At 37.4% G+C, this 25,030-nt stretch overlaps 1 protein-coding gene across 2 annotated transcripts; it reads right to left on the reverse strand.

Moving 5' to 3' along the window:
• Positions 1-210: 210 nt before the first annotated feature.
• LOC106620032 (uncharacterized) lies at positions 211-23,373 on the reverse strand. Of its 2 annotated transcripts, XM_036358713.2 has the most exons (18): positions 21,688-23,373; positions 16,639-16,685; positions 16,415-16,555; positions 16,021-16,196; positions 15,689-15,955; positions 13,206-13,277; positions 11,968-12,721; positions 11,784-11,905; positions 10,247-11,678; positions 9,700-10,183; positions 7,618-9,005; positions 7,358-7,556; positions 7,153-7,287; positions 2,701-3,113; positions 2,428-2,633; positions 2,129-2,292; positions 1,765-1,906; positions 211-878 (listed from the first exon to the last, which is right to left on the reverse strand). In XM_036358713.2, exons 1-18 carry the CDS (start codon positions 21,710-21,712, stop codon positions 827-829), a joined length of 6,219 nt encoding a protein of 2,072 aa, XP_036214606.2. In that variant the 5' UTR covers positions 21,713-23,373; the 3' UTR covers positions 211-826. The 2 variants fall into 2 exon arrangements, with proteins under 2 accessions (XP_036214606.2, XP_036214608.2); XM_036358715.2 differs by lacking the exons at positions 7,153-7,287; positions 7,358-7,556; positions 7,618-9,005; ... (8 more) ...; positions 16,639-16,685; positions 21,688-23,373 and adding exons at positions 3,247-3,372; positions 3,435-3,898.
• Positions 23,374-25,030: the final 1,657 nt, after the last annotated feature.

Consider the following 25,030-nt stretch of genomic DNA (forward strand, 5'->3'; position numbering starts at 1 on the left):
TTACATTTCTTCACATTGGTTCTTAAATTACTTTTAGTTTTTGGTTTTTTTGTTAATTAGTGGTGTATTTCAATGAAAGCTAATTTTAGTGGTCGTCACTGTAAATAACGGACATCTATGTAAATAATTGTTGGCTAAATGCTGAAATTTCTACATACAAACTGTATATACATTTACTTTTTTTATTATAATATTCAAAAACAGTTTCAGTTATATTTTTATATTTATCTTTGGCTTTTTTATTTACACTTGTCGAATTTTCATTTTTTACAATATTTTTCTGATTTTTTTTTACCTTATTCATACATATCGAATATAATCTTGAGCTTTAATTTATTTTTATATTTTTACACCTTAATTGAAAATAAATAATACATTTCCTTTAATTTCATCGCCTTTTTTCATTTCCAATTCCTTCGCCTGTAATCTTCTTTTCAACCTCTGGTCTGAATTATTTTTACATAGTGTTTAGCTTGCCATCAAAATTCTGCCTATTTCAGTTCTAGTGCTTGAGTTCTTCTGCTCTCAGTTCTACTTAACATGATTTTATTCATTTGGTTTGCTTAAAAGTATTTGTATATCTACTTAATATGCCTTAAAATGTAATCAGTTGCAGTGACTTTTTTCATTACATTTATCCAATTTTATTTATTTTATATTGTATATCCTCTATAATTTTTATGTGGCAGCCAAGTCGTTCGTTTCGACACCCTGACACACCTTTTCTAAAATTTCAGTATTTTTTTCCACTTTCTGTTCCATATTTTTACTCAATGTAGTAACTGAAACTACGCTTGCGTTTACTCCCTATAGTTTTCAACTTTAGTTACCCGGATTTTATCCAACGATCAATTGAATATTCAAGAGCCGAAATCCATCTGCAAAAAATTTCAATGAAAAAGTTGAGAAACAAACTTATAAACATATATGTATAGTATTTTCAATAAGACTTTCTATAAACAGGCGAATTCCCATGGCAAATTTAAGACTCCGCAAATTCGGACTTACACGAAGAAGATCAAGGCCAACTGATATTGTACCTGATTTAGGAATAAAAACTGTTAAGAAATTGGTTGGAAATCAGTAAAGTATTGGATTGGGGTTGAAAGCCTATGGAAGATATTCTACTTAAATTGATGCACCTGGATAAGAGATGCACTAGTTTTCGTAGCGTGGACCCCATAGTTAAGGTGTCGTCGAGCTTTTAATTTGATGGTTTGGCTCGGTGGTTTTTGCCAAACTCTGTTATTTTGTCCCAATTTTTATGGAGAGACGTGACAGTATCCTGATTTTTTCAGTCACTTAAATCTAGCTCTAAATTCTAACTGAAATTTATCAGTTTCCGAGGATTTATGTTAGAACTGAATTTCATACTATGAAACTTATGGCTCTTTTTATTTTCATTTCAGATCCTCACCTAATGTCTAGGGTTTTTAGTGCTGAGTTTTTTCTCATGTTGCCTTAATTTTAGTTACTAGCTTTAGTTTACTTAATAGCTATACAAAATTCAAGTTCCAACATATTTCCGAAGACAGTAAAAACTGTTAGGATGTGTCTAGAAAGCACATAAGAAAAGTGTCATATGGAAGTTTCTTACGACATTTTTATTATATCAATCCCAACTTGCATATAATATTCACAGGTCTTAACACATCGACTCTATTCTACTTCCTTAACTTGGCTATCTAATTTTTTTATGTTCTTCTTTATTACATTACAATACAATTTTTGCAATCTTCTTTCAACGCCTCCACACAAACTCACCTCTTTTTATCCATTTCCGATTCGGTGCAGAAGTAATAATGTCGCAGTTTGGTCTCTGGTGGTATAATCTCGAAGGAATTCTTCTTGCCTGAGGCATTGGTCGACATCGATGATACCTTATAGCCATGCAGACAAGCCATACCTAGAAAGACGAATAATAAACGATGATGAGATTGCAACCGATGGAGAAAAGCGAGCAAAAACATAAGGGACATGTTGTATAAACAAACAAACATTTAAAGCGCAACCAAACACAAAAAGCAAAAACAAAGCATACAACAAAATTACATGAACCTAAAACTGGAAGAATACTTGCAGACAGAGAGTGTAAATATTTTACATTAATGCCGTTCGAAACACTCACCAAACGCCGTCTTACTATTAGCATCCTGATAGAAATACAAACAAGCATCCTTTAGCACACAGTAGCGCTTCGACCAGCCACACCAGCGGGAGCCCAATTTCAACAGGTAACCGAAACAGTCCGGGCGTGTAATGCTGCACGGCGGTTGGTAGAGATTGTGTGCGCTGCAGGCAGCCGAAGAAAGTGCCATGAAGAAAAAGTGGAGAAATTAATAATTTAACAACGAAAAAAAAACAAAAACGAGATTAGAATTTCTCGGTAATTTCGAATTAAAGTTGGCTAAAAAATTGTTAACGCACCTATTATCCAGCCAGGGTGTGCCCTGTGTGGCCGCTTGCTTGAGCAACTTAATCCAACGGTTGGACAGCTCCTCCGTATCTGCGGCCACATACAATGGTATGCCTTCGCCGGAGTCAATTTTGAAGGCGTACGGCTTACCGACCTCAGGCGGGCAGTGATCAATTGTATGCTTGGCCATGATCATAGCGCCAACGGGTTGATTGTCCTACAATGCCAAATAAAAGTTTAAAACATATTCAAATTCAATAAAAATGATTATTCTTTTTACTCACATCTTCGGTTTTATAGTAGTACAGACAGTTGTCCGGTCGCAGCGAGAACCAGCGGCGCACCCATTTTTTCGTATTCGGTGCGCCCTTCGCTTGGCCGCTCTGTCGCCATAAATAGCCGCTAAAAATCGGTTGACTGGGCGGCTCTTGTTGCTCGTGCATGAGCACACCGATCGTGCGCGCCACCTCCAGTTCGAGTATCTCACAGCCATCGTGTGCGATCTTCACCACTTCGGTATGATGTTTATCCAAGACCTCAACGCCATTCACCGATATGATTATATCGCCGACTTCGAGTCCAGAACTCTCAGCCGGTGTTTCGGGTTCAATAGCGGCGACCACGACCGGTTTGGAGCCATGTATGCGAAAACCAAATTCACCAGACTCACTTTTAACCACAATGGTTTTGTCAACGCCTTAAGTAGAGCAGGGGAATAAAAAGAGTAGTATAGTAGCATAGTTATATACTTTCTGTAATGCAGTACTGCAAAATTATTGTGGTTTTTTTATAAATAAAGGTATTTCAATAAATATTTGACCCATCTATACCCTTTGCTCCCGCTGTAATCTTTGAAATCACATGCGATTCGCGCGCCCATACCAAGAGCATTAATTTCAGCAGATCCTCCAGTTTGCGTCGCAATGAATCCGACGACGAATTTGAGGTTATTAATTCTGTGAAGTAAATTTTGCGCTTTACAAGAGTTGAAAATAAATTGATAACTCAAGCAGCATACCAATCATCGTGCTGGGAGTTTTGTCAGGATTCTTTGTTAATCTTTTGCGATTTGCTTTCTTTTTTTAACTTTTTATTTAAGTTTGGTGTTTGGAGTTTTTATTTTTATATTAATAATATTTATTTTTATGTTTTTTAATATATGTGAGTTTTAGTTTTCAGAGTCTATTGTGTTTCTTGTGTTCTCCTTTTTTATTTGTTTATCGAATTATTAATATATTCGTATGGGATAGGTTATATTAATATCCATATATAATATGTTCAAATATTTCTTTTCAACTATTCTTCAAGTCTTTTACTTCATTATTTTTTATACTTTTATTCAAGTGCTGTTTTTAAGTCCTTTGTTTTTTGTTTGAATAAATTATCTTGTTTAATTTCCTCGCAACAGAGAATTCTGCCGCAGAGCACAATTATATTGTTCTATGTACTACTCGTCATGAGTATATGGTTCTATAAGTAACAAAATCTGAATAATGCGAAAAATTCGTTTCTTTGGTATTCTGATCCGTAAGATATCGGACCGTTGCCAAAACCTCATAGCATTCTTGAAAATACATAATGGAAAATACTCTAATGGTTGAAGGCTTACACCACTGCAGAACGTCGAAAATCACTTAATTTCCGGGAAAACAAGGAATACAATGAGAAATGTGAATATATACCTAATTCCTTTGTAATTAAATGTTTACATTTTCTCTAGAGAAAACGAAGTAACGACTGTGCAGGTGGTTATTGTAGAGATCCGCAACCAAAAATATATATTTTTTTCTGTTTGAAATATACAAATTTTTATGACGCCTCAATTCATAATAGCATCAGGTTAGAATGTTACGTTAAATATAGTGATTCGGTAGACTAGATTACTGATCCTATAATTTCTATATTTTCCCTACGCTTTTTATACTGCCTATGAACATCTGCTCTGAGACCTATATCAGTATCTTTGCAATTGAGTAAGAATGTTTCGCTCAGCTCAACATGAAGCTCGTTCAAAAAATGTTCCTTAAACTATAGTCGGCGTAAATGTAAAACTCTATTTCGGATATTAAACGAGATACGACTTCTTATCTATTGAATATTTTACATTCGCATGTCTACAATTTTACTAGTTGCGAGAGTGTCTAATACTCAGACGCGCGCGTACAAATGACTTCCTTATTTGTTTGCGCTGGAATTAAAGGTCAAGAGCGCAAAATTACAAAAAAATAAAAAAAAAGGTTGAGCAATATTATTGATAAAAGGCGCTCGCGTCTTAGTATGTTGACATTTTTCTATATTTTCAATTTCATTATCTCAAATAAAGTTTATCACTATTTAAAAGCACGTTATACATTTTCCACACATATACATACATATATTTGTGATATTTTTTAAACAACTTTTAAGCACTTTAATATATTCAATTAATTTCGCAAACTATTTCACTGCAATACAACGCACAATTCTCAATTTTGCCCTTACTCGGCGCTTTGTCAATGAACCACTGACCGTTCGAACGCCCGATATCTATGCGTAATTCACTCATGTCGGTGCCTTGGCTCGCGCGCTAATTAATCTTATCGACTATTTTTAAAGCGCACAATCAAAGTGTATAGGGCTCTAAAACACAATGCCGACATTAGAAGCAACAATAACAATTACATGTGTTTATAGCGAAATACAACTCAATCACTTTACTTTTGGCAAAAAAAAATGGCTTTCCACGTATTGCACGCCACGCACGTTCACGCAAAACAAGTTGCTAGACGCTACTACACGGCTTTTACGCTCGAACATAGCTGATTGCGGAAATTTCTAAATTCACGTCACGCATTTTCTTTCTATAAAAGTTGTTGTTGTACATGTTCGAAAATTGTACTGTGTTCGTTTGTGCTCACGATTGCTCAGTGTTTCGTCTGTACGCCGTTCCAAAATTAGATATTCGAAGAAGATAGCAACAATGTTGCGAAATTTTTTATGGTATGTGCTCTAATCCATTTCAGAATCGGCGAGAGATAATAATAAGTCGGTGCTACAATTGATTATTCAATTTATAGCTGTGGTATATAAATCTAAAAAATTACTCATTTCGAAACTTAGTTTGTATAAACATTCTTATAATTTTATTTGAAATACGTTTTGAAAATGTTTGAGAGCGGAAGACAAAAGCTAATTTAGTATTAATTGATTTATTCGAATTTTGTATTTGATATCTACAATAACCAACTCGGAAATATATATGTTTTTGGAAATTTTGGAAAACTCGATGCACAAAATTTATCAAAATTCAAGAGAAAATAATTTTTTGTAGGAAAAATATTGCCTACATTTCGGAGCAATGCTTAAACTGTAAAAAGTGTAATAGACCATATTGCAATGCTTTATTTTAAATAAAAATGCTAAAATATGTTAATGAAGACTGATGGAGCGGCAGCAATCAAGTAATATGAGAGCGGTGCTAAAAATACACCGACTGATCTATTAGCGCCTATAAAATATATAATTTATATATCTGAATTCCCTACTTTAAAAATATATTAAATAAAAATACGTTGCTTACAATATTGAAGCATACTCTCAGAAAGTATGTAAATTTCTGAGTGTATTCTTTAATTAAAAGGTTGAAAATAGAAGAGTCGATGTTCAAACCTACCTACCTCAAGAACGCTATAGATAACTCTCTTTTATTACTCTCATATACTAGTATATACCTCTCATATTTGAATATATGCCATCATTATAACTCAAATATGAAAAAAGCGTCAGTAATTGAAGTTGTAGTAATTTTTTTTTTTGAAACACTTGATTCCAAGACAAAGCTTTTGAACAGTCTAGGGTAGAGTATAGAATGCGCACACATTTCAAAGTTTTCTATGGCTTTATCTTGTCAGTTGAAGTTCTTCTAAGATCGATGACATATATGTAAACTCTTTTTAAATAAATATTGTTCATTTAATCATACTTTGCTTATCCCTTAAACGAGAATTTTCATATTAACCTCCAATCTTTTCTTCTCTTTTTCAGAATCCAAAAACGCTGGTGAGTTTTTTTATTATTATAACTTTGCTACTTCACTTTAAAACTTTATAGTATTTTCTAGATCGATACATTTATAAGTTAAAATTTAACTTAAAATTTTTTTATAGCTTTTATCGCCGATGTTTTACGAAGCTCTTAAAATTTGTCGTTTGTAAAGCATGTCATCAACATTTTGTAAGGAACATGTACTCCTCACGATAATTCCAACAGATTATATTCCTCAATGCGGTTTCGCATATCTAAGTAATGCAAACAAACACCAGATTTAATTGTAGGTATGTCATGCTTAGAAATCTGAGATCAATTATGTTCAAATTTTTCGAACGAGTCAAAATATAGACACGAATAGGAATTAAACAACGTTAGTTGACTTTACTAAACAAGCTTGATTCATAGAGATATAATGGACGAAATTCGTTCCTTTCTATCACTACCAGTCTACAAACAACATTCGGTAGTCCAGTAATTTTCTGGTGCCGTGGTTTCAAGCCCTATTAAATTCCTTCCTTTTCTATGGGTGAAAAACCTCGTAATATTATTTCTATGAGCTAACATAATTTGACCAGTCAGTTGAGAATTCTTGGCATATTTTCTACTCTTGGTGCAAAATTGAAGAAGGCACAGCATTAGCCTACATTAAGTTTTAAACGCAGCCCAAAAGAAATGCTGATTACCATAAGATAAACATTTAGACTTACGAAAATTGTTGTTTCGTTGGCGATGATACATTTCCAAGGTGCAACGTCGCTGCACCAAACGATGTAGTATGACTTGATACTTTGTGTGAAAACTGCGCTCCGACTCGGTTGACGGACGGCGATCACGATGACGATCTGCGTTAGAACAACGAAATTAAAATGAAAATCATATAAAAAAAGCGCAAAAGACTCAAAAAGCATATACCGAAACTTTGATGATTTAGCTGAGTCCAAACATCAGCGTCGGTGAGACGTGAATAACGCGCCGGGTCGTAATGACCACGATAAATAATCTGTTGACTCTGCTCGATCGCTGCATCCGGCAGTACACACGGACTCGAACCGGCTGGACGTAAGCTCTGTGGACTACGTGAGTGTACGCTCTCACGACTGCGTTCTTCGCTCTATAAAAAATAATACAGTTTTATTATTAGTTTAACTTTGCAAAGACTTTGTAATACCCACCTTTGCTCGTATATTCTCCTGACGTGTCTTATAATGTCGACCACGTTCACCTGCATGATAACGCTCTTCAGAGCGAAAACGTTTATCCATCTTTTTATAGAGACGTTGCGTTGTTTTTGCAGTTACCGGTGAGTCTGCGAAGTCTGACGGCGGTTTAACAATATCCTGTTCATGCTCATTTCCCATATAAGGCAGTGATTCGACAGAGTCTCCAGCCAATGCGCTTATATTTGTAGTCTGACCCTCTGTACCCTTGCCGCAGTGCAGGCAATGACTGTGTGGTTCCTGCAAGGGACCATCTGCTTCGCTGTAAAACACCGAATCGGAACCGGGCGAGACGGAACGGAGAGACTCTATAGATTTTGCTTTTAGCTGACACACCTCTGATGAAGATTTTGTGGTTTTGGCGGCCACAGCTACCGTGGCTGTATGCGGCGTTGTGATCTTACTCGTCTTGCACTCCGTTACATGTATATCCTCGCGATCTTCCTCCTTTTTAACACCAACACTGTAGTCCAATAGCTTCTCTGCGCTACCTGCTGTCGGCGGCATACCATACAAATTCACCAAATTCTTTTGTCGTTTCGGTGTACTATCATCGCGTGAACTCCGTCTAAATTGACGACGTATCTTTGGACGGAAACGTTTAATGCGATTCGGACTTGTAGTTTCAATGGCGTGCCCACTAGTGGTGGACTGTTTCTCCGTTATTTTTTCTTTCGTGGCTGCAGCCAATGCCGCAGCTATAGGCGTGGCGTGTGCGCCAGCCAATGCAGACGCTGGCTTCTTAATCGGACTAGTTAGCGCACGTAAATTCTCCTTTTCGATGTCTAGTTTCATTGTAGTCTTACGACGTTTACGTTCCTCATCGAGACGATGACGCCGTGACTTGATCACATGATCATCATCGTGTGGACTCTCATAGTATCCGGAAGATGAGTAGCGTACCTCACTACGTTCATCATCCGATATGGATTCGGGTTTGATGCGTGGCTTTTCGCGTACAGCGGACGGTTCGACACTGGCGGTTGACGCACCAACACTTTTGACGTGTACAGTTTTGGTAGCCGTCGCCGCTGCCTTTTCAGCTGGCTCCACCTGCTTCTCCGCATCCTTAGCAGATGGCGATGGTGTTGCCAGCCCAGCGACATTATAACTACCCGACGATGTGCTGCTAATCGAGTGCGAAGGTGAACGTTTCCCCTGCTCTGCTGTAGGCACAGGCGACTTGAGCTGCAGCTCGCGCTCGAGCTTATGCTGTTTAGTGGGTTTTTCATCATGCTGCAGTATATCCTCGGTTAGCATCTCGCCGCGCGTTGAGTAGAGTGAAGAGGCACTCTCAAAGGATGAACCTTGCGTACGGTCAATTTGTGAACTTTGTGTCGACACTAATCGGGTATGAAAAAAGAGACAAAAGGAGGAAGCATACGCTTAGTTAACGTTTACATACAATGGCTCAGGGTTGCTACACTCTAAGCGAGCATTGAACTAGGCTAAGAAGCATTACAGACACATATCTCGGTTTTTTTTTTGTTTTTTGGTTTTGCGGTTTAATTTACAGAAGCGTTCATCAAGCAACAACATACCAACCAACAACCAAATACCATACGAAAGTACTTAAATGCATATACACGCAATCAGCTAAGGACGTTTACAACAACACAAACATGTAATGTGACAGACTGTGAGTGTATGAGAGTGTGTGTGTGAATAGAGCGGTTAGGAGAGCACAGCTAAAAGGCCTAATCGCTTGCGTGCGCGAGTGTGTTTGTGTGTGTGCGTGTATGTGTAGACTGTTAAGTGCATACAAATAAGTCAGAGGATTATGTGCGGATTGGTTATATGTGTAATCTTGCGATGATGGATTGACAGTCGCTGAAATATGGATGAATAAGTCGCTAGTTTACGGATGATGGTGTTGGTGATGATGATGGTGATGATAATGAAGGATGGTAGTGACTCAGTAGGAAACCAGTTATGTGGTTGCTCGTGTCTTTCGTGTGTGCGTGTCTGTGTTTTTGAAGCAGCAAGGCACACTAATCTATTGATTGACTGTTCAATTGACACTTGTCGCTTTCAAACCTGGTACTTGTGTCGTTGATGATGAGCTTGTTGTTGTTGGTGGTGTCTTAATACCTGGCGTACGCTTCGACGTGTCGGTACAAGTGGCATATTCATCGGTATTCGTGCTGCACTCTGACACATCTGTGGTGTTATTGAACTTGTTGCTGCTGTTGTTGTTCAAAGTAGCTGTGACGGTCATGATGGCGTCGGTGGCAGCACGTGTTTGCTGTACGTCCGATTTACGTCGTCCATCGCGTGTTTGTGTGGGTAGCTCTTGTACGACGCGTTTACTTGTACCCGGTGATATTTTGGGTGAGATCTCTTTGGCCAACGGTAGACTGGGTGTGACTGCAATTGAGGGTGTGGTGATTTTCTGTGGCACCGTTAACGTGGTCGATTTGGGCTCGCGACTCGCTTGCGGTTGTTGTGTGATGAGCGCGCCAGATTTTGCGCTCTTAGCGCTAGTTGGTAGTGTGTTTACCGCAATGCCATAGGTGGGACTCTAAAAGAAATGTTAAATCAAAAGTGTTATATGTACTGTTTACAGCTCGGGCGCTCAACTTACCAAATCCACTTGTGTGTCCTCCAAATCCAATACGTCCGTATCCACGGAGCTACGTTGCTGGTGTTGCAGCAGCAGGTTTTTTCGTCGCGTCGTTGGTGTCAGCAGCATATTCGCATTCGTGTATGCGCCTTCGGTACCCTCCTTCGGCGGTTCGGCAGTTAGTACTGTAACCTGCGATTCATTCCAAATGCCATCTGAGTGATCGCGTGTCACGTCGTTGGCCAGCGAATCCGAGGATGGGTAGGTAGATGCATTTGCGAATAGCAATTCCTCGCGGCAAGGACTTGGTGGCGCCGAGATGCCATTACCTTTATCGGGCGAGACATTTTGTTCATCCAAGCTCACGGAACGTTTGCGCATGCTGGCGCGTCGTTCAGCCGTCATAATAGGCACACTTGCGGGCACATTCTCGTATAGCGGGTCATGTTGATCGCTTTCTTCTTGCTTAGCTTTTTCGTCTTCTATATCTGTAGCCTGTTCCTGTTCAGCCTCCTCCTCGTAGTCATCCTCACTGATGGAGGAATGCGGTTCGGCTGCTTGTAGTGCGCGACAGTTTTCACATTCTTCAATCGCTTTCTGTTCTTTGCTCTCCTCAAGCTGAGCTACTGGTGGCGGTAGTGACTTATAGGTCGATCGGTATTTAGCTTGTGGAATTTGTGCAATCGTTTTCATCATAACATTTGGTTTGAAGTCGATAAAGATCTCTTTCTCATCACCGGAAATTTCTTCATTGCCACCTATCACCGGCTTCGGTTTTATCTTTGAGCGGAAGGATGTACGTGGACCGAAACCATCAATCAGTTTTTCGGTTTTTACATAAATAGGCATCGACTGTCGTCGTAAGTCATCGCGTCTGAACGGTGTAGGCGTAATATCAGCGTCTAGTGGTGGCAGTACGGCTACCATGGACTTACGTCGACTTGTTTCTACAACTTCGGGTTCGTGTATGGGCTCCGCTGTCAACGTGGAAGTAGATGTAAGCGGCTCGTCGGCATCTTTACAGTACTCGCTAGGTGGTGGCAACAAGTGCGGCTTAGAGAAGTCTAGCAAACCGCCATTACCACCATTAACACCACCATTCGCCTCACCCATCAATTCCGTACACTCGGTTATGTGTTTACATATCTCATGTGCATGCAGTGGTTCACGACGTGGCAGACTGTTTGAACTGAAGCTGCTTTCACGATGGAATGTGCAGGCGCGGCGTGGCAAACTGTTGCTCTCGTAATCGAAAGCGAGCGCGTCCTTAGGAAAATAGGGCATACTCTCCTCCGAGGGCAGTTGTGACGAGCGATGACTGTAGTAGGAGATTGTGTCAAGCGGTGGCGGTGGTTCGTAATAGTTAATATTGTTTGGATCGCCGAGCTCCAGCGGTGACTTTGGTGGTTCTTCCGACTGAGTGCGATACACAGCGTTATGATCAATAAAGTTTCTAAAAATATGAAGTTGAATTAATTGAATTTAGAAACTCGATAAAAATTAATATGAAAGCGAATTCATAAAAATTCTAGAATATATGTGCTATTATTGAACTTACCTGATTTGCCTGTCATCTAAGCCAGGTAACACTTTACCATTCGGCATTTCCGACAAACTTTTAGCGAGTTTTTTGCCATTCAACAGTCCGTTCGTCTGTGCACCTTGTGAGACCACCTTCACCTTAAGTATAAAGGAAGCAAAATTAAACTTTGTCACACTCGGCACTTCAGCGAATTACTCACCTTATGCATGGTACGTGGACTCAGCGCCAATACCTGCGCGAAACCATCTTTGCGCACCTCAGTTTGCGTGGCTTGCGTCTTCATAGCATTACGGAACTTCTTTTCCACCACCAACACTTCGGGACTGGGCGGCGCCAGCACCTGCGTAGCACAAGTCAAGACACCCATACCAGTCGGCATCATAGCGCCATGCGCCGTCGCTCCAGCACCACCGACACCAAGTGATATATCATCCATATGTGTGAGAGGCCTGCCGGTTAACAAGGAAATCGGTTGTTCAGTTTGGATCTGAGCACCCAACTCGGCGGCACTAGCAAAACCGGTCGGTACAAACTGATGTATGTGGATGGGTGGCCCGTGATGATGTTGATGTGAATGGCCATGTCCATGCGAGGGATGAATATGTGGCGCATGCTGATGTATGACGGCTTGTTGTGCATGTGGATGCATGGCGAGTGCGGGTGGCAAGGTCGTTATATAATTGGTCGGCGGTTGTGGATGCTGTTGCGGCTGTTGCTGCTGATGTGTCATCTGCTGTTGCTGTTGTGAATGCAAAACCGTTGGCTGTTGCACCATATGCCCGGGCAGTTGCGTGGACTCGTAGATGGAGCCGGTGGCAATAATCGGTTTCTTGCCACCAATAAGACGTTCCTGACTGCGTGCGGTCTTCATGCGACCGGAGGAGCGGAAACCCAAATTGACATCGTCGAAGGAGGTGAGTGTATGCGAGCGAGCGAAACTGACATGCTTAGTTCTGTAAGTGAGAATGCACAAGTAGCGCAAAAGCGTATGAAAGAGTATGAATGAAGTGTGTTTTGGTGCGTGTGAGAAGAGAGAGAAAGAGAGAGAGAGAGAGAGACAGAGAAAGTTACGGAAAGTAGTTGTGAAAACTGATTTTTTGGCGTGTGGATGCAATAGTTAACGAGCTCTTTGTGTGCTAAGTGTTCATATTTAGTATGCACGATTGAGATTATACAGTGTTTACGCCAATAACGGTATCGCTAATTGTTCGCTTCATTGACTTTGATAAGCTCAGCTGTTTGAATGACGTCACAATGGCAGTTGCTTGCAAAGCACGGTCAAACTTTTGTTGGCAAACAGTCTCGCTCTTACTAATTTTTCTCGCAAAGCAATGCTTTTGTGACGTCACGAAAAATTTTGATGAGAACTTTTGCTTTTGTCTGCTCAATCGTGTAATCTGCATTTCCGCGTAACTGTTTTGAATCGCTTAACTTTACCTCGGTGTTGTGCCGCCCATTTGTAGTTGCTGGCCGGCTGGCAGTCCGACATGGGTGGGATAGTGATACGAACTGCAATAAAATGGATCGAGCATTACTCACACACACAGACGCATACACACACGCATGTGTTTCTTTATTTTGTTTTTTTTTTTTTGTTTTCAGTTTTAATTATCATATTTTTTCGGCTCTAAACAAGTTTAATCCGTTCGGCGTTTATTCGTCATGCTTCGGTTTATTTTTATATTCGTATTTCTTTTTTTTTTTTGTTTGTTTTATTAATTTCTACATACCAAACATTTTCGAGTGGATGTGTGAAGTTTTGAAAATGATTCTGTGCGCAAAGTGCAAAACAGTTGGTCATATAAATATTCCGATATTGGTAATCAGTCGGTGTTAGCCAACAAGTCAGGCTTGCGCTGAAGTATTTTTGCAAGTGTTGTGTTTTTTTATATATTAATTTTTTTACGAAAAAAACGATAATAATAAATAGAGGAATAGAGACAAGTATTTATTTTTTTTAGCCTTTCATTTGCCAAGTACTTATAATGGTAAATGTTGGTAAAGTCGAGCTTTAAGCACGAACTTTTTTTGAAGGCACAAAATCTATGGGTGATTGGATGGTTTAATCAGAAATATGTTTATTATAATTTTTTTGCATGTTTGTGCTCTTCGAATTGGTGCGCATGCGCAATGTAGAAAAGTTGTTAAGGAAATTATTGAGCGCTTTAATGAGAGCTTTTTGACTGACTGCTTTTGTACGAAAAGTTTGTAAAAAGTTGTTGAAATATGCATGCAGCATTCAAGCAGGTCGTAAATATATAACAGACTATAGATACAGTGTTGATTGACAAAATTGTACAAGGTTAAGGAGAAAGAACGCGATAGTAATAAAAGCTTTTGTAGATATATAAAAGAGAAAGAGACAGTGAGACTTAAAAAATCGTTTCGATATGAGTATGCATGACCTCGCTGATGTCGTTTATGCGCATGAGAAGCGTCAAGATGTAATAAGGGTTCCAAAAATACACAATATAATACTTTTAAGCAGTAAATGTAAAGAAATAAGCTTGCCAATAAAGAAGTTATAAGAAGAATGTAAAATAATAATATTTGAAAACAATTTAAAAAGTAAAGTTTTTATTTAAACTATTTGGCGACTTATGAAATATACTTTATAGCTGTTTTGACACTAGATACACTCTAACCGTACTGTATGCGAGCTTTTTGGGAGCTTTTCAGCATAAAAGTTATAATAATTAAGAGCTCTTGAATATGTGGAAGTTGTACATTAACTAACTTATGACTTATTGAGACACTAGAATAACGTTTTAGTAAAATTCATTGTGAAATATTTGTTTTCTATATAAATATTATTTTGACCTGTTGCACCATTTAAACACTATCGGTATTGATTCCAAAGTTGTAAAGCTTTGTCTGAGGATAAGTTTGCGACAAAAAAGCATTATCTTATTTCAGCACCAGTTCTCTTACTTTCAAATTAGTTACAGATAGGCTTCAATTAAAATCCAAATACTCCCAAATCGGTCAAATGATAAAAAATAATCGCTGAGAGAAAAGTGTTACTCTCTTACAATCCCCACGAAGGATATTAATATTCTTTCAGACTAGAACGTATGTGCTTGCAAGGAAAATTAAAAAAAAAAAACAATTTTCTTCAACCAACAAAGCTATTAAGATCTTGTAAAGCTTAAAATTTAAAGTCAAAAGCTTTTAAAAAATCTGCATGAAACTCTAATTAAACTTTTTGTTGCTTTGGAATTACCTCAAATATATTAACAACTGTCTTCTAACCACTTAAACGTAGCCACAAAACTCCCTCCATCAAAATCTTAAGATCAACTGTTCAATAAATATAGGGTTTGTGTCGCGGCTGGTAAGAAGCTTTCATATTTTGAAGGTTGAAGTCCTATTGGTACTGGGAGAATATTGTGTTTAAAAGCAACCATTTTGACTTGAGTAATCGATGAGTAAATCATTACTTGTTATGCAAGAACGATAAGTACTACATTTGTTGAAGGAAAAATATTGATTCAGTCTGCTTAGATATTATATATTGTAGACTGTGACGCATTTTTATTCTAATTTTTAGTACTGACGGGTTTGAAAAAATTTTTATTATGCTAGGAGCACTTTTAGATCGTTATTTTTTTCAGCTCCAACTATATACTACCCACAAATATCTTGAAGATATCTATTATGTCGTAAGTCAATACTCAAATTTCTAAGAAATTAAGTAACTTGAGGACCAATTCCGGTTACTAGAATGCTGATTTTCAAAAACTAAAAAACAAAATAGTACAATAAACAAAATTTATAACAGCAAAAGCAACAAAAACTTCGGCTAGCTACTGAAAACTTCGCAAAACAGGTTGAATCTCATGCCCCATGTTTATGACCGGCCACAATGTTTTAAAGTTTAGACTTAAGCAAAAGCTTGCAACAAATCTAACGATAGATACCTTGGATCGTTAGTAAAGTTGACATTCTCGTTTCCAATACCGCTCGGAGCGCCCATCCAGGAGTAGCGTTGATGCTGAGGCATACCCATGCCCCCCGCAGACCCGCTAGGGCCGACACCAACGCCGATAGAGCTAGTGCCAGCGCCACCACCGGTATCTTGCGTTTTCGCAGTGCTCAATATTGAAGCTGGTTGACGTCGAAAATAGGAACTATCCATATCGGAATCGGGCGATTTGTCGTCGTGATTTTGAAAAGGTTGTTGATAGCTATACGTAGGGGAAAATCTATCTCAAAAATATTTTTATTTCTCATTACCGTTAATCAAACTTACCGCGGATACTTGTAGAAGGGCGCGTAAGCTGCTAAATTCTCATCGGAGGGCACTCGTCGACCCACACAACCGCCCAGAAACGATTGCTGCACACCGCTACGACGCGAGAGACAGCCGAAGAAGCGATCGCGACGCGGCCGCTCGATGCTATGCAGCTGACGATCAGTTAGGCAGTACTGTACTTAAGGACAAAAAGACAACAATAAAAAATAAAAGTAACCAAATGCAAGTGGCAGCCGAAAGAGAAGTGGAAGAAGAAGTAGAAGACGAAGACGAAAACGGAGAGGAAATGACAGCAGTACAAGAAAGTTAGAAAAAAAAAACAGTAAAAGCAAAAATAATAAAAGTGAAATAAAAACAAAAGCATTTAACACGCTTGCCGCAGAGCATTCACCTGTTCGCGTATGTCGCCTTTGGAGTAAACGGATGGGCGCGGATACAGTTCTGTAGAGGAGGTGTGTCGCAAACGGCGTCGGCTCATATTCTCATCTTCGGAGTCGTAACTACGATCGTAATGGCTAGAAGCCGCTGACGACTGCAACGAGAAAAAGCGAAAAGTGTGCAACATAATTAATGGCTTTCATGTGGCAGCAACGAAACGGTGTGGTGCCTACTTACCTTAGACGCCACCTCAATGGTGCCTAACGAAACTGCATGATGTAAACCTGCAAGTGGGCACAGAGTTAGACGGTAGGCAATTCGTGAGAAAAGTGTACATATGTGTGTATGTGTGGTGGCAAATGCTGAAAATAATTAGCAAGACGAAATTAGTTGCAACTAAAGTGTGGAACCACGTTCGCTGCACAGCGGCACTATGAGACAATGAGTGCAACGAACTTGTTGACCGGCGCGCAATGCGCAGGCGCACACCGCATTCGTAACTGGGAGAAAATGTGCTGACCGTTTGAATTTCAATTATTACAGATTAAATGGTTGTTAATGAAAAATATTACTGCAACTAATTGTGGCAAATGGCAAAGGGTGCGGTTAAGTGAGCAGCATTTACTAAATGTTGGCAGAGATCGCTATTGGCAGATAAAATAAATTGAACGTTTTGGTCTGTGGAAACTTTATTAACTCAAGAAAGTTCCATATTTCGTCGATACATACATATACGACTTATAACCACGACGTTAATGGAGATTAAGTCACCTTTTCACTATCGGAGTTGTACATAACCTTGAATAGCCTATGTGGAATTCATTTAGCTAACATCCATTGCTGAAACAGTTTGTCGATTTGTTTGGATAAACGAAATTATGATTTCATAGGTCTTAAGTATTTTTTGTTTACTTTCAGTCACTCTTTCGATATGTAGCGGACGATTTTCATATTCAAATAAAACAGGAAACAACACTAAGTTCGGCAACACTGAAATTTCCCTTCATAGGTGCAATTCTTATAGCATAACAACAAAACACATTAGCTTTGGTTGCACCGTAGCTATAATACCCTTCACAAATACAAGAGATTCCTTACGAGAACTTCATTTTGTTTGGTTAGTTTGACAGATATATGCTATAGTGAGTTGATCTGAACAATTTCTTCGGAGATTGCACCGTTGTCTTAGACAATAACTCATGTCAAATTTCGTGAAGGCATATCGTGAAATAAAAAAGTTTTCCATGCAAGCACTTTATTCCGTTTGTTCAGTTTGTATAGCACCCATATGCTATAGTGGTCCGATTTCGGCCATTCCAACAAATGAGCAGCTTCATGGTGAGAAAAAGACGGGTGCAAAATTTCAAAAACTAAGGGACTGGTTCGTATATATACTAAATCGACTTAGCTTGTTACGCTCATCATTTATATGTATATATTATAGGATCCCCGACGTTTCCGTCTGGATGTTACCAATTTCATGGCACATTTAATTTATTCATGATCTCGTTGATTATCATAAGTTTTCGCTACCCGACAGCATGGTTTCAAATTCAAATCTCAAAGATTTTTTCCGCAAGTTCATTTCTCTCATTACTTGAGCCTTTGGTCCTGTCAAAAAGGGACTAACTTTTATGTTCTTAAGTTTTTCTAGTTCAACGTCTCGCCAATTAAATATTTTTCTAAGTTTCGCTAAATCTTTCATCTCTGGGCATTTTCAATACAGAGAGGTCTTCAATATAAATATTTTCAGATTAGACGAGTCTTTATCTAAGCAGTCGACTAACCAGTTATATTACATAGACATACTTTCGAAAGATGTACTATTCCAACCAAGTGAGATGCTGATCGCTATCAAGCCGCTCAGATCTATAAATCTTTAGCGAAAACTTTCTTGGGGCCAATTACACTGGATATTGCCATGTCCACCCTAATAGACCATGTACTAAAATGATAGGGACGAGTTCATCTTAAATTGATATTCTGGTTCACCAAAAGAGAACTTCTCTTTAAAATTATCATACAAAATTGTGTATCTGCTTATGAAAATGTTATACCTAAGATGTCTTGAACTGTCAACTGTGTTGAAGCACGACATTAGTCGCAAAAATCGCAAAAAGCTTAAAAGCTTTCTGCTGATCTAATATAGTATATTTAAGATTTTATATAGGAAAGAAATATGTATTTACTGAAATTTACTTATTCACATTCTTTCCTACAAGCATCTCGTAAGTTGTTAATACTTAATACTGTGAGCGCATTTGTGCCCTTGACGGGTTTCGAGCTTAATAACAATAATTTTTTGTGCAGTGCACTTTTACGCTATTTTGTGTAGGTGTGCGACTTTGCTAGAAATTTGTCTAAATGTAAGCAACGTTTTAGGACTACTTTCCGACTTTAGGACTACATCGGCGAAAAACATGTTTAATTTTGAACTCATTTATGCCATGTGTACGTTTTGAGTTTCAACGATCAAATTTAGAAGAAAAAAAAATCCGTCCAATTTCTTCAGGCGCTTTTACGATTGAGGTACGCTAACTACTGCTGGTGTGCGACCGCACTAACACGCAGCCTAAATGTCGGCAACATTTTTCTGAAATATTTTTCTGCTGCTTGCCTTCAACGAAAAAAAAAAACAATTAAGTGAAAATAAGAAATGAGAATAGAAACAGTAAGATTAAGCAGTTTAAACAGAACATTACTTTTCTCTGCCACTTTCATTGCATAATTACTATTTATTTACTTTTGTTTTTCCTCCTTAATTGCTCTTTTGTCCCAGCGTAGTTCACCTTCCACTCAGCTGTAATTTTTCAAATTGCCCAACCCACATATTTAAGTTACAAATGCGAAAATGTACATTTAATTGTGTGTTGAAGGTCTTTCTCAACTTTAACTTTTACTTTCTGCCACTTGCTGTTCACCTTGCTACCTTACAATTACGTACTTAACTACTTAAAGCTTACATATTATATTACACGCGCACCTGCACTTTTATATTCACAGAACAAAGAAAAAAAACAAAACAAAAAAACACGAAACAGAAAAACTTAAATGAATACAATTGCTGATTTGGCAACACCTACGCAGAAGTGAAAAGAAAGGAAAAATAAAGTACACACACACACACACACACGAACTGTGAAGAGCACTCGTGAGAAGAAAAAAGCCAGAACACCTTCGTAAGCGTGTATATTGTAGTATAGCGACGGAGGATAATGGAAGTTAAGTAAGTAAAGTATATCTGTGTATGTATGTATGCGAGATTGTGTCATTGTGTTTGTTGATTTGTATTCACATAATGGCGTCCGAGTACAGGACATGTCTTGTGTTGAATAAAAATATAACGAAACGGACGGCGAACAGCGAAATTACATTTGTAGCAACAACAAGAACAACAAAAGCAATAACCAACAACTAACTGATCTACCAGCTAACTGTTCATGGCTTGCTGCCACTCACGTTGCCACCCAACGTAAAAATTCGGCCAAAGCAGCATTCTCCGCAAATGAAAAATTCATAAGTGTTGTAAATGAGGCTTTCGGCGACAGTCAAAGGCGGTGGCGTAGCAAAAGTTGAGGATTAAGTATGGTAGAGTATGAAAAAGTTGATGAGATGCTGCTGGTTGTACAAGCCAACTTCAGTGACAAGTGACAACGCAAGCGAAATATTTTCCTCTGCATATGCGGAGGGTACGTTCCACATTAGGGTGATCAGGTCGAGTTGCTTCAGTGTGTTACCTTAAGTTAAGTACTTTAGGTTGTTAGGAAATGAAAACTGTGTTTCTCTTAATCTAAAATCAAATGTTTTGAAAAATAGTTCTTAAAACAAACAGAATCTCTCGGAAGTTATAAGATTTTTCTCACTTCTTTCAGATATCTCAGTTTGTTATACTTTTGCTCAGGGTAAAATAATATCGAACCGCCAGGAGTTGACAAATAAGTTGTCTTATTGTTAAAAAAGATTAATAATCAAAAATATTCTATTAGATTTTTGAAACCATAGATATCCTTGAGTGTTTTGAACATGAAGCGTATTAAGAGTTCGAATTTTCGCACACTTGTTTATTCAGGAAATTGTACCGATCTAGAATGAAAAGAACAGAAAAGATAACTGTGACGATTTCCAAGTTTTTGGTTTCGAATTCGGATCAGTTCGAACTGTTTTCATACTTTCCAATTAGGTTTTTGAAATTTGAGTTCACTGTTAAAAAAAATTAATATTTCGAAAAAGATTTCGTACGTTTAAATTTGAAGCTTACGATACGTTCTATTGAAGAAATTTTTTATCTTCCGTCGGTGTAAGATATTCGAAAAGAGGAAATTGGCGCAAAAATTTTGTAGTTGGTACTAAAATATTGTATTTTTGTTAAAAATAAGTTTTTAGGTATTTATGACGGATTTCGAAAATACTTTAAAAATTTTTTTAAAACAATCTTAGCTTGTACCTTTAAATTTCGTAGTTCGAAACATAAATTTGATTAAGCATAAGATCAGTTATATAATAAGTTCGAAAAGATTTAAGTGTTATACAAAAGGGGACTTAAGTCCTTCGACTTCATTGAACTTCGAAAGTTTTTAAAACTTTGAGATTGCAAAGAAAGATTTTATTAATTTCTTAACAGAAATCTATCCATATTTAAAAAATAAATTTCAAAGAAGTTTGTGCGCTTTTAGAAATCACTTCAGATCATACAAAAAGTTACTATGCCGCAATTCTGAAAATTAAAAACGACTAGAGCTGTTTCAAGCTTTCTTATGAAATAGAATTCTAAAGTTTTTTGGAAAACTACTTTGAATATTTTGAAAAAATCAAATTTAAAAATTTTGGAATTATTAACTAATTAATTTTTGGAATTATAAATACACTAAAAGTTCAAGGTTTTGAAGTAAAAAATATTTTTGTAAATAAATTAGTTTTGAAAAAATGGCTGAGCATAAGAAAGTTATTATTCATCGTAATTAATTTCGCAAAAGAAAACTATTCGAAATTGATTTTCTTGACTTCAAAAATTTGATTTTGAGTTTTTCGAAAACACTTCATTTAATAAAAAAAGTTAAATTCTAAAGAAATTTTTCTCTAAAGCGTGTGTTTCGAAAAAAGACCCGGCAAAGTTTAAAAAATTATAATTTTCTTTGCTAATTTGACCAATTTTTCATGCTCTTCACATAAATTAAATAATTTTGAAATATTTCAGAATACGAGTTTTAGTAGTAAAAAAATTTTTTCTCAAATTAAAAAAAAAATTTTTTTGCTAAAATCGCATTGCTGCCCCAATAACTTACTCACCATTTTGACGCATCGCCACAGCCATTCTTTTCGGCGCCCAAACTGCTCACTGCTTCCACTAGCTGGCCCGTCGCTGCTAATCCTGCGTTGGTGTGGCGGCTGCGACGTGAGTTCACCTCTAGAATGTGCTGTAATTGTAGTTGACGCTCATGCGTTGACGGCAGCGGCTGTAATGTGGATCATATATAGCCGCAAATATGTCCCTCTCTATACAAATGCGTACAGTGTGTAGACGAGCATACCGCGCTGGAAAATTTATTTAATGTTGCGCTCACACCGCCTCGCCACAGTTGACGCCACCACTGTATGCGACGTGCATGCGCCAGGCCAGGCGAACAGCTTGCTGGCCTATTGACGCGCTCAAATGTGTCTTGCTAAGTCTGACCTAGTCGCCGTCGTCTGTGCTATTTGCTGCCAAGTTATTTGCTGCTTTTCTTGTTTGCAAATGTCAAAAATGTGTCGCTTCGTCGGTTGGCAAATTTAATATTTGATGGTCATAAATCTTTTTGGCTTCTGCTTTCAACTTTTCATTTCTTTGTATACAATGCGCATTGTTGTTGCAATTGTTTTTGTTTTGATTTTTTGTTTACTGCTTTTGCTTTCTATTATTGTTCGGAAGTATTAGTGTGAGCAGCTCCTGCGTGTTTATTACTTTGTTTGTATGTATATATGTGTGTGTGTGTGTGTGCTCTGTAAGAATTTTGTTGCGTGAATGGTGTGCTTTTGGTCGTGATTGCTATTGTTGTTGTTATTGTTGGCAGTTACATATGCATTTAGTTTGATAGGTAATTCGGTGTTGTTGTTGCCGTCAATTGATATCGGTTTGCTGTTGTGTGTTGTATTTTAATAAACATGTGTATGTTTTAATGCTCGTTGTTGTTGTTATGGTCGATTTGTGTCATTGTTGTCTTCTCTCTGCTATTATTGTTATGGGATTTGATTGTTAAAGCTGTAAGATTTATTGCAAGTTTTGGTTGTTTTTGTGGTCAGTTGAAGTTTATTTTAATGGTTTTTGTTGTTGTTATTAACTGTATTAATTTTTTTCTATGTATTAAATTCCCAATATTTTGTTATAGCATTATTATTGTTGTTGTTTTTTGCCCGTAAATTCATATTTCCCTGTCACTACAAATGTTAGACTAGCGATCTCAAGCTTTTAGCAAAATTTCTTTTAATTTTGTCAAGCACTCTCCAAGTACTTTAATTTTGGATGCGTTTTCTCTTATTCTGGTTCAGGTTCTTTAAACTTTCTAACTCCTGTTTTTATTGTTTTCTAGTTTTTATCTCTATCTCTCTTTCATATTTTTTCATTTCATTCTAAGATTTCGCATATTTTTTTATTGATTATTATTTTCTGTTATTGGTGACACTTTAGTCTTTTCTCTCCGCGTTTGTACTAGTGACCTTGGCATTACTTCTGTAGTTTCGAGATTACTTTCTTAAAATTCGAAACAAGCAAGTATGATTTTTACAGACTCGCATTAAGCATTTTTAATGAGCTTTTTATACATACTTTTTTTTTTTTGGTTTTCCAAATAATTTTTTTTTTTAATTTTCTTTTAAATAATTTTAAAGCTTTTAAGACTCTTTCAGTCCAATAACGGATTTTGTTTTTTCCACTTACTTTGCTTTTTTCTTAACTGAATTGACCGATTGTTCTGATATTTTTAAAGTTATTATGAAAAAAACGCTGCTTTATTAAATATATATATTTTATATATAAAAATATCACAACGGGTGTGCTCCTTGAAATTTGTTCCCTTGACATTTTTAAAGAAAAGGAAACGAGAATTAGACTAGAGCAAATAGTGATCTTCTAAGAGAATTGAAAGAAAATTATTAAACGCGATCTTTAAAAAGCAAAAATATATTAGCGAATCATCCAATGAGAGCTCTCGAAAAGCTTACATTGTAAGGCTGCCAAAGAAAGCTTGAGCCAAACAGTACCAGATGTAAATTTTCTCATTCTCCTTATAAACAGACTTTAGATTAGGAATGCAACTGTATAAAGTTGGTCAGACAAGAAGGAGAGAGAGTGAGAGAGCGTTTTCTGATAAAATTAAAGAACTCACAATCTCGGAGCTTTGGAGGTTATACAAAGCTTACACTTAACAAAATGGAATATGAAAAATGATAACCACAATTCATCCAGATTAATCTTTCTTTGCAAAGTCAAAGCAGAGCATTTTCGAAAATTTTTAAAAATGATAGCCTGGTAAGATTTCTGCCCTCAGTAAATCCGACAACAAACAGTCTTTTGATAAAAACGGTAGTTCCATTAGCTTGTATGCCGTCCTTAATTATTTTTATATACACTTACAATACAAGCGTTATTTAAGTAAGATAAGGAGTATCCGCTAAGGTCTAGGTTCGGTAAAATGCAGTTTCTTCGAGTAATAAGATTTTTGAAGTATCCTGCTTCTTCAGACATATCGAATATTATCTAGAGGTACACATTTATTTTGGAAACAGTCGATATTCAATAGTAAAGTTTATGCTTAAGTTTTAACCCCGATTTCACCTCAGACAGGCTCCAGGTCGGGGGGTGAATTTATTACAAAAACCTCCTAGAAAGAAATGCCCCTCGAAATTTTTTCAAATACTAATGAATTAAAATGGATTCTGCAATTGATTTCAATTTTACTCCAGAACCACATTTCTTATTTTGAGTATTCCAAGTTCTGAACAGCGCCTGTGACGTTTACATCTCTGCCAAATCAAGTTTCATTTAGTTAAAATAGGATGCTCCGATTTAGATCAGATATCCACCGTTCCTTGTTCGAAAATTTGTTGTCAGTTTAAAGGTAATACCATAATACCACTCTCAGAGAAACCCTCGTCACTATTCACGAAAAATTGGGACAGTCGATTTTTACAAACTTCTTTTGGGATTTTTGATTAGCCAAATCATTCGCCACAGACTGGACCAGGTAGTTATCACTTCAAGTTAGGTGCGAACTATAAGAGGGATGCTAAAAATCACCTATCCTAGGCTTCTGGCAGGTCACTATCGATCTGTGTCATCTGGCGTTGTCTTTATGGAGAAAAAGTCTCCTATTGGCGAAAGCTGACCATATCTGAGTGATTGCTTCTTTCAGACTAAAATATGGCGTAATAGATTTCTTTTTATTAGACTTAGTAGAAACTTGAAAAAACACGCACGACAAAATCCGAGTATTTGTATCAGATCAGACGAACGTCAGAGACCCTATAAAGTATATAAATGACAGCGTGACGAACTGAGCCGTTCTATGCATGTCCCTCAGTTTATCTATCTGTATAAATGCGAATTAATTCCTCAGTCTTTGAAATATCGACCAGTTTTCATACAAACTGACCGATC

The sequence above is a fragment of the Bactrocera oleae genome, chromosome 3 (genome assembly GCF_042242935.1).
Source record: "Bactrocera oleae isolate idBacOlea1 chromosome 3, idBacOlea1, whole genome shotgun sequence".
In the NCBI taxonomy this organism is placed as follows: domain Eukaryota; kingdom Metazoa; phylum Arthropoda; class Insecta; order Diptera; family Tephritidae; genus Bactrocera; species Bactrocera oleae.